This window comes from Ursus americanus, chromosome 6 (assembly GCF_024610735.1).
Source record: "Ursus americanus isolate L20-20 chromosome 6, mUrsAme1.1.p, whole genome shotgun sequence".
NCBI lineage: Eukaryota > Metazoa > Chordata > Mammalia > Carnivora > Ursidae > Ursus > Ursus americanus.
In genome coordinates this window covers 6,124,191-6,147,050 of record NC_142132.1, presented here as the reverse complement: position 1 = coordinate 6,147,050, position 22,860 = coordinate 6,124,191, and the positions used below count along the sequence as shown (strand labels likewise).

The following is a 22,860-nucleotide window of genomic DNA, read 5'->3' as shown; positions in this document are numbered from 1 at the left end:
CTGACATTTTGTTCACATATTTATTGGGAGGGCTGTGTGTGTGTGTGTGTTCATCAAATGTCCAATGAGGATTTTTAGAAAGGGAATGTTCTGCCCTGGCCTTGTACTTTTATTGTATCATATGTTTTACTCAAATGTTTAAAAATAATTTTTAATCTGTCAAGACTCTTATATTTAAACAGCATTTTGTTGTTGTTGTTGTTATTTTGGTGGCTGGAGGTGGTGTATGGATGGGGAATTAGAAGAATAAACTCCAATAGGGACAAACAACTTCTTAGGAGTTTGAAGTCATTAGTTTTCTCCCTCCCCCGCCCCTCCCCATCTCCTCCCCCTGGTTCTTCTTCTCTACAATTTTTATTGTGACTGCTGTAGAATTACACGCAGTTGTCAAAAAGTAATACAAAGAGATTCTCTGTGCAGTTTGCCAAGTTCTCCCAATGGTGACATTTTTGCAAAACTCTAGTATAATAACATCACAACCAAGATGCTGACATTGATGCAATCCATGGTCTTTTTTTTTTTTTAAAGATTTTATTCATCTATTCGACAGAGATAGAGACAGCCAGCGAGAGAGAGAACACAAGCAGGGGGAGCGGGAGAGGAAGAAGCAGGCTCATAGCGGAGGAGCCTGATGTGGGGCTCGATCCCATAATGCCGGGATCACGCCCTGAGCCGAAGGCAGACGCCTAACCGCTGTGCCACCCAGGCGCCCCGCAATCCACTGTCTTATTCAGATTTCCCATGTTAATTGTGCCCATTATGTGTGTGCATCATTAGCGTTTTACTTGGAATAGCTTATATTATTGATCTGCTATCAAATCTACCAATTTATAATTCATACTCTTCTGATTTTTTAGCTCTTACCACGTAGCAGGCATGGCACCAAGAACTTTACATTCACGATGTCAATGAATCCCCGTAACATTCTTGCCTCCCCCACTGGCCAAAGGAAGTGCCTTATTTTCCTCCAGCCAAGAGGTGGGAACATGTCTAAATGGACCACCTCTCTGGAATGTGACCCTGACAGGGGGTTATAAGGAATGTGCTTATCAGATCCTGATGAGCCTGTCCACTGGCTTTTCCAACAAGACCTGAATGGCCCTGGTCCCCATCTGACTGAGACCTTGTTCTTCATACTTACTTCTAACTCTGTCAGCTATTCCGCATCTTTCCTGTAGAGCCCCTTTCTGAAGAGGGCAGGGTCTGCTCTGTTGCCTGCAGTCAAGCCTGTCAACGGAGTGGGTGCTGGGATTCTGAGTCTCTCTTTAGGGCAAGAAGCAGGGCAAAGAAGTTAGGGAGCTTGCCCAGGCCACGTGGCTAAGAAGCGGCAGAGCGTGGACACCGAGCAGCCCGCCTGTGGGCTGAGCTGATGCCTTAGCTGCTGGACTTGCTGCCTCCTACTGGCTGGAGGGCTGGACAGAGATGGCATCTTTGACTCCACGGTCCCTTCTTTGGGATATTTCTAGATGGTAAGTTCAGAGTGGATACTCGGTTAGGGCTCTTTTCTCAGCACAGAACAAGCCTCCCTAGGACTGATTCCTGTTTCCAATGCCATTACATAAGTCCTCTGCCAAATGACATCTCACGTTCACTGATTAAACGTATCCCTTCAAGTCTGTCCTTCCCTGAACCTTTCTCCCCAGGGTCTAAGCACAGGAAATGTTGTTCTACCACTCTTGACATTTACTACAAAAATTTCTTACAAATAAAGAGAGAGAGCGAGCCAGAGAAGGGGGGAAATGCATACATTAAACTTTTGAGTCACCATGATGCATTTCTTTGGCATTACTCATGCTTTTACAACTGGTCTTCATCAAAGGGTTTTCATCTGCTCGCCAGTGTGTCATCTGTCCTAATGACTCACGATGAGGGCTCATTCCTTTCAGCATGATTTATACTAGCTTATCATTCCCTTGTTCTCCAGGGGGAGGCTGCGGTACAAGCGAGATCAGCCCATGGAGGAATCATCAGGAACCAGCCAACTCCTCATGTTAAGGAAACCAGCTAATGTGCTGTCCACATATGAACCCACTGGAAGACTAGAAGGACACACGCGCTTACTGTCACAGGGTAGACCGGATAAGGAGGGGACCACCCACCCCCAAGAGAGAACTCTGGGTCTTCTGATAGCCTATGGACTCACTTTCCATTAGAACATCTTTGGGGGAAGGATGGTGGGAGTCTTCATAACTACCCAGGTCACCCTCGCGGAGGGGCTCCTGGGTGCAGGCACCATATGGGGGTGGGATAAGCCGTGTGCAGCCGTGGTTCCTGCATGGCCTGAGCTTGCCCAGGTGTGGTGAGAGAAGCTTCACACATGAATAGGTAGGTCCCAAGCCGTCCCCGTTTCCTTCCCCCCGCAGGTCCACCAGCCCTCGGTGTCATGCTAACCACCCAGCCTGAAGCTCAAAGAGAGGTCTGCACACAGGCAGAGGGTGTCTGGGAGTGCACAAGCCTGGGCATGGCGGCACTGTCTCTGCCACCTCGGCCAGGAGCCAAACCCACGTAGTGTGGGCTGCCCGAGGGCCTCCCGAGTCCAGGGCAGGGCAGGGGAGGTGGGCCCTGGCAGGCTCTACCAGGCACTTAGCACCCTGCCCAAGAGCAGCCCCTGCATGGTCAGTATCTCCTAGAGACTGTCTGCTTACACCAGCTTGGCCTCCACAGTGGCCCTCGGCCCTGCTGCCTGATTAGCTCACCTGGGACACTGAGCAAAAAAACACGGATGCACAGAGAGAGGTAAATCCATTCAGCCTCTGACCTAGGGACTCCTTTTTTTTTTTTTCTTTTTAAAGCTCTCCACGTGTTCTAATGTGCAAGCAGGATGGATAGCCATTGGTCTGGCATATAACAATCATATTTTCTGAATGAATGAAAGGATAGGCGTTAAGCACTGAGTCCCATGACCCTGTCACAGTGGAATAGAAAGTCCACTGTATTAGGAAGCAACACCAGCTCCGGGTTTGTCACCTGGAGTTTTGAGTCAATTTCCAACTCCACCACCATGTGACCTAGGTGAACCTGGGCGTGTGCCTCTCTGCTCTTCAGGTCTGTGTCTGTAAAATGGGTCACCTGGACGAGATGACCTTGAGGTGCCTTCATTCGCTGTGCGCTCAAGCATGGAACACCATGAGCATCCCGTGTGTGTGGCTGTGTTCCGGGTGCCGGGGGTTCAGCCAGAGACCACCCAGCACCGGCCCCTCCAGGAGACATTCTCCTTCCGCTTTGGACGCTCTCCAAATCTAGACGTCTACTTCATTTATCTGGATAACGGCCTGGTTCAGAGGAGCAGAGATCATACCAAATAAGAGTAGCTGGAGGCAAGTGTCCCCTTGAGTCCCTGGAGGGCTGATGGAGATGAGGTAAAGTAGGAGCCACAGGGTGGATCTCTCCAGAAATCTCTTTCCTATTAATATCAACACAGCAAAGGCCAGTTCTAAAGGTCCATTTTAGCATATTTATTCCTAACAAGTAGCTTTCCTGTGGCTTTGAGGTGGGAATGACAATGATGACAATAAAGGGACTTCTGCAGCTTTGCACTTCCCACGTTTTGCGGAGCACTCGCTAACCCACTCTTGGCAGCTGCCTACTGGCTGCCCCATGCTCCCCAACCTGCTTGTGTGTCCCTGTCCCACGTCCACAGCTCCCATGCTGCCCCTTCTTCCCCCAACATTCCACGTCCTGCAAACACGCTGCCAGAAGGGATTCTCCTGCCCCTGAGAGCAGCCACCTAACCCTACAACGAGCCTGCAAAATGCAATGACAGGCAGCGGGCAGCGTCCACAGACAGACCAGGAAGGACAGACGTGACACAACATTGTCCTCAAGCCAGGATGCCAGTTACGTCCATTCCAGTCTTCCCACCAAAACCTCCTGAGTAAGAAACCCCAGACCATCCTCCCCACCCGCAGCTCTGGGGCCGAGATGGGCCGCTTGAATGGAGATGGCCTCTTCACTGCCGCGAGAAAGCAGGAGCGGCACCGATGTTAGCGAAGTAATTCTTTCTGACCCAAATAAAACTTAGAAGCAAGAAGGGCTTCCTCAGGCACACGAGAATCCATTACTTTCTCCAAGTTTCTCAGGCGCACAGAAGCGGTAACATACTGCTATGCTGCATTAAAAAAATTTTTTTTATTGACTCTTTAAATAAAACTCTATGCACAATAATAAAAGAAAAATGGGGAAATATGACCTGTCATTAGGAATTACATCTTGTATAAAATACCAGAACCGCTTCACGAAATAACTTTCATCCATCAACTGTGGAGATGGGCAGGGAAATATAACTGTCCTCATTTCATAGAGGTGAGAACAAAGATAAAAATATATAAATGCAGAGGTTAGAACAAAAATCGGTCCTTCCATGGATTCAGGAAAGACTCAGCCGAGCAAATGATGCCGGACATTTGTAAGCAGGGGATTCTTTAACCAGAAGTCATGGATTTCTGGGCAAAGGGAAGTGTCCTTTCGAGTACCGTGCCCGAGACCGCTAGGAAGTGAGATATCTGTCGTGTCTGCCCAAGATAAAGGCTCTCCCAAACTCCCACAGAGAAAATGCCGTCTCGGTTTTCACAATGACGAGATACCAGAAGGGTCTTTGCTCATAGGACTACTGATACACAATGTGTAGAGATATCTACACCCGCTGCGGAACGAGTCAACTGTTCCCTTGCAGCATTTGCTAGTTTGGTTACATACCTAAGAGGTATTGCATTAGTTACTTTATTAATAGTGCTTTTCCCCATCCTTACATCTCACAAAGCACTTTTATTTCAAGTCTTTGCTGATCTTACAAAGCACTTTTATTTGAAATCTTTGGATCTTTCTCCAACCCTCATCTCTCTGAGTCACTTCACAGTTTTCTAGCCTTGGCGGCTTCACCTGCATCTGAATAGTTCAGGTTCGGCAACTGTCCCCAACCACTTCTTAAACTCCCCTACCTCCGCAGCCATGGTGTGCCCGCTGAGCGCCACCAGCTTGCACGTGAGCCTCGGTCACGTCCCTTGGGGCCTCTGACGCCCACTCTTGACGTCCTCCATGTCACTCTCTGGGCAGTGCTCAGGGTGTCATTTTTTAAAACACAAATTTCACTCTGTCGTTTCCCACGGTGTGCAGGACAGAGCCCGAAACCCATCCAAGCTTGGTGGCTGTGCTCTATGTGGGCCTTCAGTTCCTGCCACATCAACCTTCAAGCCTCCGCGTGGCCCTCTGCCAGCACTGCCTCGCCGCTGTCCCTGCGGGCCGCCCACTGCTCCCCAAAGCCTTGGCACCCCTGCACCTGGCTCTTCCTGCAGCTGACCTGGCAGAGACCCACCCCTGCCTTCCCCTCGCTCACACTCTCTTAGGCACATCCAATGCTCATAACCACAGAATTCATTGTTCGTAGCCTGTCCTCTTTGCCATCTCACTGCCCCGCTCGGCTGCTAGCTTTCTGGGGGCAGGGCGCCTTCTCCTCCATCCCTCACTGTACCCCGTGTTGGCACCGTGCTTCTGGTATGGTAGCAGGTCAAAGACACTGAATGAGGAGCAGCTAACATTTGAGGGATGCTTATTATGCCTCAGGCTCAACACTGGCTCCGTCCGTGGCTTACTGATTTCATTCTAAAAACAACAGGATAGTCTTGGTGGTCCCCATTTTGCAGACACCAAGCCAAGGCTTCGAGAAGTTAATTCCTAAATTCACACAGCACAGCCTGGGCTTCATCAGGATGATCACATCCCAGCCCAATGCTTCCAATTTATCTAGTAAGATAAATAACCTTCTAGGATATCTGAGCAAATAGGACACAGAAGAAAAATATTTTTTAAAAAGTTCTCAGAAGATCTAGGAGGACAAATCAAGCTCTGCAGAGTCGAATAGTAAGTTTATAAAATGAGCTGTCGCCCTACTGTCTCCAAAAACCCCGTCGTCAAGAGTTTTGTAAAGTCTGTTTATCGAAAGAGGTATCACATGCTTTCCTTAATAATAAAAGTGGCAAATAACTCATATTTTGTTGCTGTTGTTCACTTAAAAATTCTCAGGCACATGATCTGGTCTGAAATAGCTAAATATTTCACTATGGGAAAATGCAATTCAATACTTGTCTTTTACACATAAGTGTGACATCCTGATTTCATCCGTTCTCCATTGCAATGGCCCCAAGCACTCACTGGGCACTGTCTACACCAGGGTGGGGGGGAGTGGCACCTCTTTCCCAGCCTCTGTGGGAATGATGTCACCTTCTGGGGAGTAAGCCAGTACAAGTGACCCAGCTGGCTGATGTCTACCTGTAGAAAAGTTTTCGAAACCTTCATAGTGTTGCTTGGTGGGCCAAACACCTAATACTGAATATTTTTTTTGAAAAGAAAACTGAACTGGCCCATCAGCGGTGGCAGGAAGCGGGGAAACGCCACCATGAAGGGTCCCTGTAAGAACACAGAAATAAAAGAAACAGACATTTACTCTGCAGGTTAAACTAGTCACGTCAATGAAAAACAGAGGCATTTTGGTAGACACTGCAGTCTCCCTTACACACCATACTGCCTCGGGGGTCTGGAACTAGAAGGTGAGCCGGGAGACCTTGGAGGCTTGGCTGAAATCACGGGCCAGGGGCGCCTGGGTGGCTCAGTAGGTTGGATGTCTGCTTTCGGCTCAGGTCATGATCCCGGAGTCCCAGGATCGAGCCCCGCATTGGACTCCCTGCTTAGCAAGGAGTCTGCTTCTCTCTCTGCCCCTCACCCAACTCGTGTTCTCTCTTCTTTCTCTGTCTCTCTCTCAAATAAATAAATAAATAAAATCTTAAAAAAAAAAATCACGGGCCATCAGGAGTCCGATGGGCATGACCACCGTGGCCCAGGGAGCAGCTGGGACTAGAAAGGTCTCCTCCACATGGAATATGGAAGTGAGATGTCCAATGAAACAGACAAGGAGTAAGGGGGTTCATCCAACATGGCTGTGGAGAGAAAAACACAGGGTGTGGAGCCCACCAGGTTTCTGATCCCCAGAACAGGGCCCGCTGTGGGCAGGAATGGCTTGTCGGCGCCCTTCTGCCTGGCACTGAGTAAAGCTCATACGCTGAGCATTGTCGTAGGCCCAGCACTGGGGAAAATTCAATCCACTCAACTCTAGGAGGTGTTATCCCCATTTTATAGATGAGGTGGCTGAGGTGTGGGGAAATTCCGTGTTGCACTAGCGTCCCACAAAGCATAAGGACTGTGGGACCGCCAATCTGATCTTCTCACCCCGTGGTTCCTTGCCTAGTCACTGCCTGTGTCCCTTACCTCCCTCTGGACAGGTCGTCCTGGCCCTTCCTTCTGGTCCTGATCGTGGACATGGCTGTCCAGGGCTGCTGAGAATAAATTCTGGATTCAATGTCCATCACCAGTGAGTTTGGTCATAGCGATTCAGGCCTCTGAATAATTTCAGATGTGCAATTTCCAGATGACCTCCCAGAGGTGATGGCCCTGCCTCTGAGACCAGCCGCCACCCAAGGTGACTGGGTGATATCCAGAATCCCACCATCTACAATGGCAGAGATCTGCCACACGCACCTTGTCTCCACACCACCCCCCAGATCTGTCCGGGAAAGCAGGACAGGTCGCTGGCAGCCAGCGCTTCAAGGGGCCGGCTGAACTCTCTGTACTCACAGGCAAACCTGGATGCAAATTTGCATTTGAAAAGTTGATCTCTGTCCTGCCTGGGATTCTCATAAATCAAAAATGGTCAGTGTTTACAGCAGAGTCCACAGGGAGAGCTGCTGGGAGAGCCCCAAACACTTAAAAATTCTATATGGGAACCAAGAAAACTTCATCTGAAGACAGGAGATTGGAAGAACTAACAGGCCCCGCTTTTCATCTGCTTCTCATTTAGAAAAATTGGACTACTGGGGAAAAGGGTAAAAATAAAAATTGGAAGCAAAAAAAAAAAAATCTTTAAAGGCAAGCAGATCACCCATTCTGAAACACGTCAAGGTGATCCAATCCTACCCTTTCCCAAAGGCCAGTTAGCTGTTCGGATAACCTGTCAGGCTGTGGGGAGGGGGCCACAGAAAGCTGACAGAGGGTTAGTGATTACGGCCCCAGTACCCACGAGAAGGGCTGCCATTCAAAGCAGGGATCATCAGTCTTAAGCCAGATTGAGTCCGCGTGGCAGAAACAGGAACAATATTTGCCTCTGTGAGGCCACCCCAAAGGCACTATGGCGGAAGAAGACCATCCCCAGATCACGCTGGGAAACAGCTGACTGTGCAACATGTCGTGTGTACTTAGTTATATATTCATGGGGATATATACACACACGCGTATACACATATATACACAAATGCGCTGGTGAGTTTAAAGCAATTAGATTATACTTAGAAAAAGGCAAAAAAGTAATTATTTGGAGAAGATGGCAGGGCAAAAATGGAAAGAGGAAGAGAAGTATAACATTTACCTAATTTTCCCTGTACATTAATCAGAAATCTGAATTTATCCATACCCCTTAGTGAGTATTTGTTTTAAATCAATTCAGACACCTGTCCTTTGCTATTCTATAGAATGGGGCTGGGTTCAAGCAATGCAAGGAACAGGGAGCCCGTAGGACTTCTCTCCGCATCCCACCCCCAGCACGGTGTCCGAAACAGTCTGTTCAACGGATGCCCAGACGAACAAATACGAATGGAAGAGCAGAATGGGTGACGTGGAAATCAAGCACTTTAATATCAAAATACGAAGAATAAAAATGGCAAAACATACCTCAGATTAAGTTATTTTCTCCGTTAATAAAAAGGATCATCAATGCTATTTAATACTCCACTTAGAAAAATTTGAAGGAACCGACATTCCAATCTTATCTTCTAAGAAGCCCTAATTTCTGTGTTTAGATCAAAAGCTATAGATGATTTTCAGCACATAAATCAAGTTTGCACTGCTGTAGAATTTTTTTTTTTTTACTAAGTCAATGAAAAAATAGCCTGAACTAATAGGGTTTTCTAAACGTAGCTTATTGGTTACTAGCTTATTGGTTACTAGTTCCACCTAACAAAATGAACAAAATGAACAAAATGAACAACTGTGTCTATAATGACTGATATTTATGTAATATTATAACTGTATAATAGGAGATATACTTATATTAGGAGATATAAGTATATTTCTCTATGTTCATGTCAGTATGGAAATTGAATGACAAATATATTCTGAGAAATCCCACTCTTCAGATAATATTTGTGTTTGTATTTCAACTCATAGGAATACTATGCCAACGATTATTTTAAAAATGATGTCAATTCATTGAAATATTTATCCAGTTCCTTTCATTGGCAACAAAAGGTGCTCACTTTCCTTAAACTCATTCCAATGACAGTGTCCTCTGCAAATCAATCAGGATTTCTATCCAAGGAGGTCAGAGGGAAAGAAGGAAACACACAATGGGGTTCAAAAGGATTAGTACAATCGTTCCTTGTGGACAAAAAAAACCCAGAAACCAAAAAACAACTGTTAGGTTTTGCCACAAAAAAGATGGTGTTTTACTTCTGTGACCTATAGTGTATGTATAAAAGAATGTGAAAAAAGGAACACTCATGTACCCATCACTGGGTTTAAGAAATAGATCAAACTAGCATCCTGGAGGCATCTCAGTGCCTCTTCCGTCACCATGTTTGTTTTAAAAATTATTGTCAAAGACTTGAAGGGGATTAAGGTGACGGTCATGTATCATCATGTCATGAAGGCTCTGCAACTTTTCAAAAAAATTCTTTACTTAAATTCAACTTAGTTACCATATAATGTATTATTAGTTGTTGGGGTAGAATTCAGTGACTCATCAGTTGCATATAACACCCAGTGCTCATTCCATCATGTACCCTCCTTAATGCCCATCCCCCGGTTACCCTATCCCCCCACTCACCTTCCCTCTAGCAACCCTCAGTTTGTTTCCCATAGTTAAGAGTCTCTTATGGTTTGTCTTCCTCTCTGTTTTCATCTTATTATATTTTTCCCTTCCTTCCCCTATTTTTCTGTTTTGTTTCTTTCTTTTTTTTCCCCTTCCAGTGCTTATTCTTTTTTTTAATTTTTTTTATTGTATTATGTTAGTCACCATACAGTACATCTCTGGTTTCTGATGTTTTGTTTCTGAAAGTCCACATATCAGTGAGATCATGTGATAATTGTCTTTCTCTGACTGACTTATTTCACTTAGCCTCATACCCTCTAGTTCCATCCACATCATTGCAAATGGCAAGATTTCATTCTTTTTGATGGCCCAGTAATATTCCATTATATATATATATATATATATATATGTATATATATATACACACACGCACACACACACACACACACACGCACACCACACCTTCTTTATCCATTCATCTGTTGATGGACATCTGGGTTCTTTCCATGGTTTGGCTATTGTGGACACTGCTGCTATAAACACTGGGGTGCAAAAGCAAAAATGAACTATTGGGACTTCATCAAGGTTCTCCAACTTCTAACAAATGCCATCTATGCCTCAGGCCAAGAGTTGATACTTCCTGCCATGACTCTCTCCCACAGAGTGGTATCCCATGTTTGCTTTACTTTGTTGGCCATAAGCTTCCCCTGAGCACACACATCTCCCTTAGATACATAATCTCACAAATTTAAATCTCCCAACAGAACAGAATTCTTAGGTCTCCAGGGAGAAGAGCTCAGAGCCACATGGAAGGAGTTACTCAGGGTTTCCTGGTTCACTAAAATACAGCTAAAAACAAAATCTTGGCTCTCACAGGAATTGTCTAATTGGTCTCGATGCTGAAATACAATGTGTTATACATGATTTCTCATCTAGTATTGTAAGTACAATTCCTCCCAGTATGACCAGTTCAAGAATTCCTCTGGGACTAGTGAGAATGTATTCTAATTCAGGAAATTACTGAGGCCATACATCTTAGGGGGGAAATGTGGCCCTTGACAACCATCCAACCCAGTTCCTAAGTTGATAAGCCATTGTTTTCTTTTTTTTTTTAATTTGGGAAATATCTTGTTTTTAATTTATTAATTCAAGTGTAGTTGACATATATTAAATTCATTTCAACACAGTGATTCAACAATTATACACATCATGAAATGCTTGCCACAATAAATATATTACAATATTATCAACTATATTCCCTACGCTGTATTTTTTATCCCTGTGACTTATTTAGTTTAAAACTAGAAGTCTGTACGTTTTTATTCCCTTCATTCATTTCAGATTACAAATGAGAGAAATCAGGACTAGAGAGGTTAATTACTTTGCTGAAAGTCACAAAGCTTTACAAAGACCACAAATTTCGTGTTTCCTTCTTCTTGATTCAATGCTTCATCCCTATACTACACTAACCTCTTTGCTCTTGGGGGAAAAAAAAGGAGAGCAATGACCGGCATACATCATACTTCCCTAAATGGTCATCCTCATGACTTCTATCAATATGGATTAGAATTGTTGCTCTGAAAATGGAAGAAAATATAGAAGCATTAGTTGGTTGGTGGTGGGGATATTCTCTACATCTGGAGGAAATCCATTAATTTGTGTGTCTTTTTTAGCAAATGAAGCATTTCTGGGATATGATAGAGCATAAACTAATTAATTAACAAATTAACAATATATGGCCATCTGCATCAATATTACGTTTAGGTTCTATACACAAAAGTTACTTTGGAAAAAACAAATTTCGAATAAATAACTTTCTAAATGAAAAGAGATTTGTGTAATGCCCATGCAGGTAATTTATGGTCCAATGTGAAAATAAGGACTTCTGAATGGAGAAGTATTTATAGAGCATAAGAAGTAATGTAATCAACTTATAAGTATGATCATATTTGGTACAATAATAAATTTGATCCAAAATTTAGGTATATTTTAAACATGTTTATTAAATTGTAGGGACAGTACTTTCAGTAAGTTTTTAATGTCATTTTTTCATATATATATATGAAATTTTTATATATGTCTTTTTCCACTTAACCAACCTCCTAATATTCTATATATTTTATTAATATGAATATACACTACCACTAGGACTTTACTAAAAATGTTAGTAATTCTTTACTTTGTGAAAACCACATATAAAAACCATACCCCACAACTCCTAAAGGAACTTCTGTGTCATTGAGATTTGTCACCTGGGTGTTGCTTGGTCACTAACATAGCACAGAGGGAATCTCCACGGGAGTCTGTCAGATTTAAAAAAAAAACCAAGAAACTGATCAACAAAGCCCTCTAGGCCAGTTAAGACTGAAGGGGTAGCCTTGGAAGTGCTGTGAAAATAACTCTATGCATAAATAAAGTGTCTCCCATAATAATTCTCCTGCTGTGGGGTTGCTTACATCATCGTCTGTCTGCCCACATGGTTTTCATAAGAAAGAAAATCTTTAAAAAATAAAGAAATTCTGTTCTCCACTTATGTTTAGCCCATTCAACCCACAGTGAAATCCACCAGCACATTTAAAGGAGTGACTATTTCATACCATTTTTAGATAAACGCCCTTCTTCTATTTTTGTCAGGGGTCCTTGCACAAGTGTGGCTAGCCTCTACGTCTTTTCAGGCTGTGAGTCTTTGAAGAATTTACTGCCTCTTTCCTTGAGTCTGACTAAGTCTGCTTATCAGTGAAAGAGTTGCCTTAACTTGCCATTGTCATTGGCATGGAAACAGCCCTTGAGGGACAGGTGATGTCCAATTCAGAGCCCTGGTTTTCGTGTCAGCAAGGCTGGAACCAGTTCCTGCCTTTCTATTCTGACCCCTGAGTATCTGCCTCCAGGCGGGATGCAGGGACATGTTTGCTTTTAAAAGAACAAGAAAATTAGGCTCTCTATAGAGAGGTTTCAGAGTCAGGCTTGTACTCTGTGCTCTAGCAGCTGCTCAGGGACTGGTTCAGGCACACCTCCGCATCCCCATGGAACCTGTCGTGAATGTGGGTGCTCAACAGGGGAACATGGAGTGAAGCCCCAAATGTGAGGTGCTAAATTTGAGGAATAGAGAAGCCACCAATAAGCAAAGGCAGAGCAATGATTAGAGGTGTTCCTGCCTTTTTTTCAAACTTCGGGGTAACCAACAGCTGAAGAAGGAAAGTTCTTCCCTGTAGAAGAATTCTAGCTAACCAGTGAAAAAGGAATGATAGAATTAGAACATCACCACTTTGCAAGATACAAAGAAAGAACTGATCTAAACATTCATTGTTAATGGCCACTGACCCTGGCAGGTAAAGGCTCACATGGGGCTTTATGACAGAAGCCTCAGGATGATCCCTGAACCCAGTGATCAGCCCAACATCACGAAATGTGATGTAGTCCTACCAAAAAACCAGAACTTGAACTGCTCAAGGCTGTAGATCTAACCACTGGTTAACACAAAACACAGGGGCCAGAAGAATGGGCTAGATGACACCGGGGGGATGCAATCAGCAAACTAGCATATGAAACATTGTCCTGGGCACCAACCTGGTTTCACCCCCAGGGACTGCAAGATTTCGAAGGCAAGAATTAAAAAGAGGGACCATTTAAAAAGACTTAGCTGTAGCAACCAAATGTAACGTGGGAGCTGTGTTTATACCTGGCTTCAAACAATCTAACTGCCAAAAAGTGTTCCAAGCTTTCTGGAGAGTTAGTCTTAAGTCTTACCAGATAAAGGAAGAGTCACGATGTCCCACAGACAGAAGTCCTATGGCCTTTCTGTCAAGGATGAGACAACTGGAAAAAGGCAAAGGACTTGCCATACGTACCCCAGCCTGCACAGCATCCGAATGTCACCATGCCAGTCACACACAGGGAAGGGGTGGTCAGATGACAGCCACAATGACAACACCAGCTTGGCCCCAGGCACCGGAGACCACCCGCACGTAGCCAGGACCACCATTATTATCGATTTAGGACACAGTGTTCTGGGGAGGAGCCCTGAGGATGCACAGGATTTTCATCAAAAAATCAGAAACCCAAGGCACAGGAAGTGAAGGATTGGAAGTGACGTAATTTGACTTGGAAATCCACTTCCATATCAAAGACCTTGTCAAACCCTTTAAACTTTAAAGAAGTCCATTCAAGGACACCATACTCTTAAACTGGAATGCAGATGGACACTGTTTTGGAAAGGTCGATTTTAACCAGTTAAGGCACTTTAAAGTTAAGTCAGGTTGGGGAACAAAAAACTCTAAAAATGGTGTTCTGACCTCTTCCAATGTCTGTATAACTTCAAAGACTGAAATGAGGAGGGAAGCTCAAAGGAACGCAGTTCTTATTCAGCAAACAAAATTTAGCCCAATTAGAGAGAACTTAAATGTTAAGAGACTTTAACTGAATTCAGAAGGGGTTCGGTCTGGTTAGAAGATGCCTGAAGTCCATCATCTGCGTGAGTCTACAGTCATGCTCGGAGAATTTTCTACTGTCCTTTCCCTATTTCATTGAAGTGCAGAGGTGACCCCTCTGATACAGCCCAATGCCCTAAAGTAAGGGATAGAGCTGACCATGCTGCAGAAATCGGACAACCTGAAAAGGTGTGGTCACTTCCTGTAGGAAAGACCATTCCCGTGGGCAATGCATCAGCTAAGACAGGAACCCCAAACTAGAAGGATCTGGTGGGCTGGCATTTCCCTGTCAGTCCCAGCACCATCCAGCACAACTTTTTGCCATAATGGAAATGTTTATATAGCCATACATGGCAATAAGCATGTGAACTATGGCTAGTGTAACGAAGTAACTAAAGTTTTAATTTTATTTAAATTGATGTAAATAGCTTCATGTGGCCAGTTATGAATGTAACTCCTTACGGAATGTGTCAAAAATATAACCCTCAGGCCCTATAACTGGGGATTCTGGTTCAATAGAGAGACATGGAACTAGGTATCTGCCTTTGGAACAAGCTCCTCAGGTGATCCTGGTGCTGGTCGTCCCAAAATAATGCGCCAGACTTGAAGGAGGAGAGGACTCTCTGTATGCTCTCCCGGCAGAGGGAGCACCCACTCCGTGGAGACAGACTACAGGAAGAACGTGGAATAGGGCCTAGAACAAGCCTGGAGGTCACAGTCTCACCCCACTGTGTTCCCACCCAGAGACCACTTGAAATACTGACATTGCCTTGAGTTGTAACAGCTATCTAGACGTTCTCAGGGTCATGGCCAGGGCCTCAAAATGTCCTATCCCACCATAGGCTGGTGTTCTTCAGCTCATAGCCCCCAGCCACTGCTATTTTTAGGCCCCAAACATCCACGGATCCTAAAGAAATGTCATGCCCGGTTCCACATGATAACCTTCCACATGTCACCTCCTGAGAGGATTCTGTTAGGCCCAAAAGTCGACCCTCCTGCAAGGCTCTGAGGACCACGCCAACTACGATCTACATCTTGGTGTCCCCAACCATCACTCAAAGGGCAAGTCCTTCATCCTTTGTTAGGGTTCTCTATTCTGACCAAAGATCATCAATCCTCCAGCATTTCATGTATAAGAATTATCCTTTCCATGACCCCACACATTCAATCGCTCATCAGTTTCTGCCCATTCTTCCCCCTGAACATCCTTCGTCTATTCCTTTCTGTGGATTCTCTATTACTTGGAGCCATTTCCAGCTCTTCCCTGTGCACCAGCGATAAATAGCCTCTTATCCAATCCACTCTTCACCTCCCCCAATCTCGTCTTCACATGTAACCAAAATGCTATTTTAAAAACTGACTTTCATCACGTCATTGCCCTGCTTTATAGGCCTTGCTCCCATGGGATACCATGTCCCTATGAGAAAATACTTAGGTCCTTATCATGGAGCATGAGGTCCCACATGGGCCGGTTTCCACTTCTCTCTCACTACCCCCCTCTTACACACTAGCACATCGACTTCCTCAGTGTTTGAAACACTTCGGGTCTCCTTCCCCCTCTCCCAGGACTTTTATGCCTGCTCCTCCTTCTCTGGGAACCCCCACCCTTTGCCCTCCTTTACCTGGCTCACTCTGATTCATGTGTAGCTCAAATGCTGCTTAAGCTCACAGCTTCCTTCCCTAGCCAGGCTGGGTCTCATAGTTGTCTTCCTCAGCTGTTAGCCTCGCTGTCTTTTACTAGACTTTAGTGATGGCTTGTTTAGCATTGGGCTCCCTGACTGACCTCCAAGAGGACAAGGATTTGACCTTGTTTTCTCTATTTCCAGTGCCGACCACAAGAATCTGGTATTAAGTAAATATGTGTGAACAAATGACTAAGTGAATAAAGAATAAAGAATTATTACTGATTAATTTATTACTAATCATTTGAATTAACATGGATGGTAGGAGAGAAGCTGAGAGACAAAACCATGAAATAGACGGCGTTTCTGAGCTGTGGCTTTTTTCCTTGCTAGTTCAGTCAATAATTAGAACCACTTGACAGATTAAAGCTGGAAATTCTAATAGGCAGGCTGGACTTCCTCTGCAAGAGTAGAAATGAAAAAAAAAATAGCACTCTATACACAAAAACTTAAAAATGTTTAATCCCTGAAGATGTCAATATTGTGAAATTAAGACTGTTGCAGCAACAGGAACCCAAAGGACTGCTAATCCTTTCCAGCTCTTGACAGAATCGGGCTCTTTGGCCATTTTCAAGACTCATGGGCAAAGATTATGCATAATCTGATCTCCACTAATTTAGGAAGTTTGAAACAGGACATAGTTCCAGTGAAGCCAAGCGTGTGCTTCGGTGAAATAACAAATATCACTGGGACCATAGGAATAGGTCACTGGGTCATTCAAACCTGATCATCAAAAATAACACCAGCTCGAATCTTTCAGCACTGACTATACACAGACTTTTATTCCTTCCTGCAGATGAGAAAACAGAGAATGTAAGCAGCTTATTGTTGGAAGCAAAGCTGGGTTTCAAAGCCTGATTTCTTGACTCCAAACCCTGTGTCTTTTCCAGAAGCTTTCTCCTTGAATAATTGTATGACACCACTCAAGACAGACTTTCAGCCTCCTGGTGACTCACTTCTGGCTTGGTCCAGGCTGTCCACATTCCATCATTCTCTCATGTGGTAAGTGCTCATTGAGTGCCTACTACCAGCCAGACCCCGTGGAAGTGGGTGGAGGGAAAGTTGAGACCCTGGCCCTGGCCTTAAGGACATCTTTGGTTGGTGGGGGAGGGAAGGGAAGTTCAACAGTGGGAAGGAGAACTGTGACAAGATGCTCTCCAAGATTGTGTGTGGAGCAGCACAGGGGGGACATTCTGGATATGGCCCGATGGGGTCACTGCACAGCAGGACGACAGCCACTCCGGTTTAGGACCATGGGCACCCGTGCACACATGCTGGTGGCAGTCACCTTAGCAGAAAAACTGCCTCAAGGGCTCATGTTGAGTCTGTGGGTTCCATTCATGAGAACTACGAGGAAATTTCCTTCTGAACTGACAACGTTTATTTTTGTTAACCCAAGCGTAGGACTTTACATTTATCCCCATTAAACCTCGTCTTGTTAGTTTTGGCCCATTGATCCACACTGCTGAAATCTCTATAATCCAGATCCTGTCGTGCAGAGCAGTTACCCCCCTCCAGATCTGCGCTGCCAAGAAGTGTGATCAATGCACCTTTTACATCTTCACAGAGATGACTCTGGAAACTGCGGGCCATGACGAGGCCTTGTACACAGCCCCAGGGCCACGGAGTACATCTCAACCTAGCTCTCCAGCACGGTTTGGGTCAACACGAACAATAGATCCATATCCTCTGGGTAGTTATTCGGCTGACTACTAACCTATCCAACGCTCTCTCTGCACCAGCTACCTTTCGTCCTCCTGCGTCATGATGCTCTGAGAGATGGTGTCGAATAACACCTTCCCAGATATTTACACCCACGTCTGACCAATTTAAAATGTCCTTTCTGCTACTGTTTGAATATTAATTAGATCTGTCCCTTCAGAGATGTCTGGAATTATTCCAGCCGGAATAAAAGCCAATGCCAGAGTTCTTCTAGTACAGAGACGGGGCAAATATAAATTCCGTGAGCCATGGACTTCCCCCGGCACCTGCCTTCTGTCAGGGATGGGCCAAGGCTCAAAAACAGAAAGCTCGGTAGGTCTGGGAGATGAAGGGAGTGTGATCTACTGCCATCACTTCTAATTATCCTAAACTGGAAAAACGGATGTCTAAGCTGGCCAGCCTGTCCAATAAAGCATTTTGATCAAAGATGCAGTTGCAGAGAGCACCTGTTTGAGGGATGGCCTGAGAGCCCACGGGGACCCAGGAGAGTTATGGAAGTCATAAAGTGGTCCCTGCAGTTCCGTAGGCAGACAGCAACCCTGTGAAAAATGCTTCTCCAGGGAAGCTTTGAGTTTCTTTAAACATTCAATTATGGCTATACAAACACAGGTTTTAAGTGAACAGCATCCGATCTTTGCACAAATTAGGGATGCTAGGAGGCAAACAGAAGAGATTCCCTGAAACAACTGTTTAACACAAACTCCATCCTTCTTCATGAAGAATTGGTGTATGTGATGAGTTTTTGAGCAGGGTTAATTAGGTGACCCTCTTTCAGCATTAGCTTTGGATTATGGCTCTTATGATTTAAGGCACTGACGCCACCTTTATTTTACATATGATTTCCAAGCAAGTTTTTAATTAAAATAGATTTCTGGATATTTAAAGACCCAATATTCAATGTGCAGAGCTTTTTAGCCCTTTGAATGTTGCTGGAAGTCCTTCTAAAACACAATTCCTTTTTATGAATAATAAATACTCCAATATCGTTCTTTGACAATTTTTAAGTTTTTACAGATTTTTTCCTCCAGGGTAAAAAGTTTTCCTAATATTAATAGTAATATTTTCTTGTTGTAAAACATGAATAAAGTAAATGTCTTCCATAATCTTACTAGTCAGAGATACAGGTACGTGTGGTATTTTAAAATCAAAACTGAATACCATGTACAATATTATCTGATATGCTGTTTACATGGATTATATCATGAATGCTTTTTACAACAATGAAGATCCCCCTCATTGCCTTTAATTGCTACATAGAGCTCTATTTCGTGGCTAGGTCATAATTTAATCAATCTCCTATCGATTTCGGTAAACTACCCCGTAGTGAACATCCCTGAAGGCAGGGCTGATACGCAGCCCATAGGTATGATGCAGGGCACTGACAGGTTACCTTCCGGTTGGCCAGACTCTCTACTCTGCTGGTTACATAGTCACATTTACCTTGCTTGAACATTTGAGTTCTTAGAGCTCCATTTGGATAAATTCTCTAATTGGATCTATTGGGCCAAAGGCTATAGGAATTAAAAATTCTACTTTCTACAGGACAATGGATTATATTTTGTGTCCAACAGCATCAAGAGCTGGTGGCATACAAGCATTTCACTCTACCTACAAAATTACAGATTTTTGGTAGTCACGGTCTCAAAAGTGAAGTCCATTTGGAACAGACAGGTAATTTTTTTTTCAAAAAAATACTATGCTGAAGTATTTGGAGGGAGTACAACATTAAAATAGTAATATTGGCATGCTCTAAGTATGAAAATGTCATTTTTATCAGGGCAGAATCTCTATAACTGTTATAACTAGTATAATTAAAATAAAGCCATAGAATGTCATAGGGTCATATCAAACACTCTCCATTTAATTTCTAACATGTAGGCTGACAGTGAGGTTGGGAAGAGAGATACAATTCAAGAAGAGATAGTTTTATGTTTTCAACTTTTCTGATTTTGAGATTATTTTGTGAAAAGCCCAGAATTGGAAGTGAGCAAATTAAGGCGCCTTTTTAAATGATCTTTTATACAAATCAGCCACTGTCGAACAGCCATTGTGTGTTATACTATCTGCCTTAGTAGACAGGAAACCATTCTCAGAAAGAACCATGAATGAGGCTACTGAACCACTTCACAGACTCCGAGAACCAGAAGGGCACTAAGAGCTGCATTTCTCTATGGAAAAGTATGTCCATTAAAAAGCTAAAGGAAGAAGCAGGTTATCAAATTGCACACAGACCACAATACCCACCAGGAAGACAAAAAAATCCAAGCATATTTATAAGGAAAACATATCTTTGGACAACCACTAAAATATTCATCAGGATTGTGTTTGGTAATAGAAGTATTTTCTTTTGGCTCTTTGATCTTTTTTTCCCCCTACAATTTTCAATTTTCTGCATTGGACATGTATTCCTTTCAGAGTAAAAACAAATAGATTAAGTTTTTTATTAAGTTGATTTCCACTTCTCTACCTGACGTCCTACCACCACCTGGGGGTCTGGAATGGACACCACTCCTGCTGTTCACCACATCCCCCAACACTCTGACGAAAGGACCAGTTGCCCAAATCCAGCAGCAATCCTAAAACCCCATTAAGGACATGTAGCTCCATCAGAAGCCTCATTCCCTTCTGATCTTTCAGGGAATACCTAAGTTTCATCCACTGAGATATTTCAAAACCACATACAAACAGCAATTTACAAAAATTAAAATGTCCCACCATATTCTCACATGAAAAAAAAAAAATAAAGCACGAACATATTTGCTTGGCTAAAAGAGACATACCAAAGGCAACATAGAGGTTTCTGTTCAGCTCCCTGTTCATTCAAGATGTATGCCCGAACCTCTACTTTAAGACCATCAAGTCATGAGGAAGGCTAAAAACACATCATTTATTGCTTACAAATGTTTTTAATCCATTTAATGGTGACAGCTAAACCTACAAGATATATGAAGAGGCAGGTTGCTATCCCGTTTTACATATATTCATGTTGTGTATTTGTTTTTAAATGTAAATATTTATAAATTTATATGGATCTGTTTTGTTTTTTTTTTTTTTAATTGCTGTTGGCCGTGATGTTAGATACTGAATGTGAGAATTGGCCATGACGATCTCATTGATCTGACTTGCTTGGGACCCTCAAATCAAAGCACTGGGACCATAAGTGATCTGACTTGTTCACATGGAGACAGAGTCAGGTTTTTACGACATCTGTCTCGGGCAGAACTCAGTTCAGGGAAGCTCTCTTATCTACATGATCACATCAGCAAAAAGTCAGCCTTTCACTGATGGGTGAGGAACAGGAACCAGTAGTTCTAGAAGATAAAAACTCCCGTTTTGAATCAAGCAGGACGTGGTAACTTCGTTTACATCTTTAAATACGTATTATTTATTACAAGCACGCAGGTCTTTGCTGGTACGAATCAATTAGAATAGTATGGTATCCTCTGGGTCTAAGGAGCCCGGGGGCTAGCCAGGATATAAAGGATAACAAGAACAGGGCTTGTGTTACTTATGCCTTGAAGCAGACAGTTTTCTACTGGGAAGTCATACAAAATATGTAATAATACCCATCTGCTCCAGGAAAAAAATATAATACCATTTTTGGAAATTTATATAATTTTGCAAAAAAAAAAAAGGTCAAATTTTTAAATGAAAAGATAAAATAAATACTTTGTACCACTGGAGACAAGCTCTGAAAGATAAATAAACCATTGGTATTTTTCAAGGAAAAAAGAGGTTCTATTCATTTGACGCTATTTCTTCTTATATAAGCCAGGAATTGCCAAAAGTCAACTAATTATGGAACACTATTATTTGAACAGAAGATGCTTAAAATCTATCCTTGACAAATCAGGCTCTGAAAAAGAGAAACATCAGAACTATGAGAAAAACCTGCTGATTTACAAAGCTTTTTTTTAGAGTGATAAAATTCTTCATTTTTCCACTTCATTTTTTCAAGTTAATTCCAGCCTCAGATCCAAATTGGGATTATGAATCCATGCATTTCTTTCTGTTTCTCTAAATGCCAACATAAATTACACAGCACTTTGAACCCACAGCTCCTAAATTTCTCCCATGGCACAGCACACTAGAATTAATGTGACTTACTCGTTTCTTTCCAGATGTATGATCAGTTCTTTGCTTTCCAGTTGTATTCGAAAATTCAACACTTCTGGATGATTCTGAAAGATAAATAAGAGAAATCAGCTGAAACACATTTCACATTGACTTGCCAACATTTGAATGTTCTGAAGGCATATTCAACAGAGGGAGAGAAAAATACATTTTCTTCTTGGGACCATTCTGAGATCCCAAGTAGAGGAGACCAGGTCAACCAGGACTAGAGTCTGGAATATGTACTGCCACCGTTCGATGATACAAATGTGGCCTGTGCCCCTTTCCTTTGGCCACATACCCCTGAGATCCTTCTTGACACTGCCCCCTCCCACGGTGAACTCCTTCCTCAGTTTCCTTGTCTCTATAAAGGGCACCTTCACTTCCCCAACTGCTCATGTCAGAAATGTGAAGTCTGGCCTGAAACCTTCTCCCTCTCCAGCTCCTCTAAATCCATAAAAAGGTCTCGCAGTGCCGTTCTCCAAAACACAGCTCCTGTTACATATCACAGCCCTCCACCTCACTCCAGTTCAAAGCTCAGTCACCTTGGATCGGGATTACTGCAAAGCCCTTCTACCTGGGTCCCTCCATCTCTACCTTTCCTTTCCTCCCATTCGTTCTTCAATGGCAGCAGAAGCTTATCTTCAAAAATAGCTCCTCATCAACCCAACTCCGCTTCCAAGGAGCTTGCACTGGCATCCAGTGCTACGATGCCAACTCTTCAACATGGCCGGCGGTACCAGTATGGCTCTCCTCCTCACTCACACTGGCCTCCGGGCTCTTCAAACGCACTGAGCTCCTCTGTAGCGCTGATCTTTGTACAGGCTGTTCCCTCTGCCTGGAATGCTTCCCCTCCAGCTCCTCCACTCAGTACCAGCTTTAATGTCAGTAAGTCAAGGAAACCTTACCTTGCTGCTCAATCTCACTGAGTGCCCCTCTTCCCAGACACGTTGTCTTTCAGTCCCCTGTCCTTGCCTTCCTTGTAGAAGGAAGAACTCCCTTTCTACTTGTAGTAACTCAGTTATGTTGATTTGTGGGCCGCTTGCTTATTATGTCCACAAAGGTG

General features: G+C 43.6%; 1 protein-coding gene across 1 annotated transcript in view; it reads right to left on the bottom strand.

Moving 5' to 3' along the window:
• ADAM12 (ADAM metallopeptidase domain 12) overlaps nt 1–22,860 on the bottom strand; it is a 333,867-nt gene that overhangs the window by 225,317 nt on the left and 85,690 nt on the right. Inside the window, exon 3 of the mRNA XM_045809515.2 lies at nt 21,789–21,862. Within this exon, the coding sequence (XP_045665471.2) occupies nt 21,789–21,862 (74 nt within the window). The remainder of the gene's footprint in view (nt 1–21,788; nt 21,863–22,860) is intronic.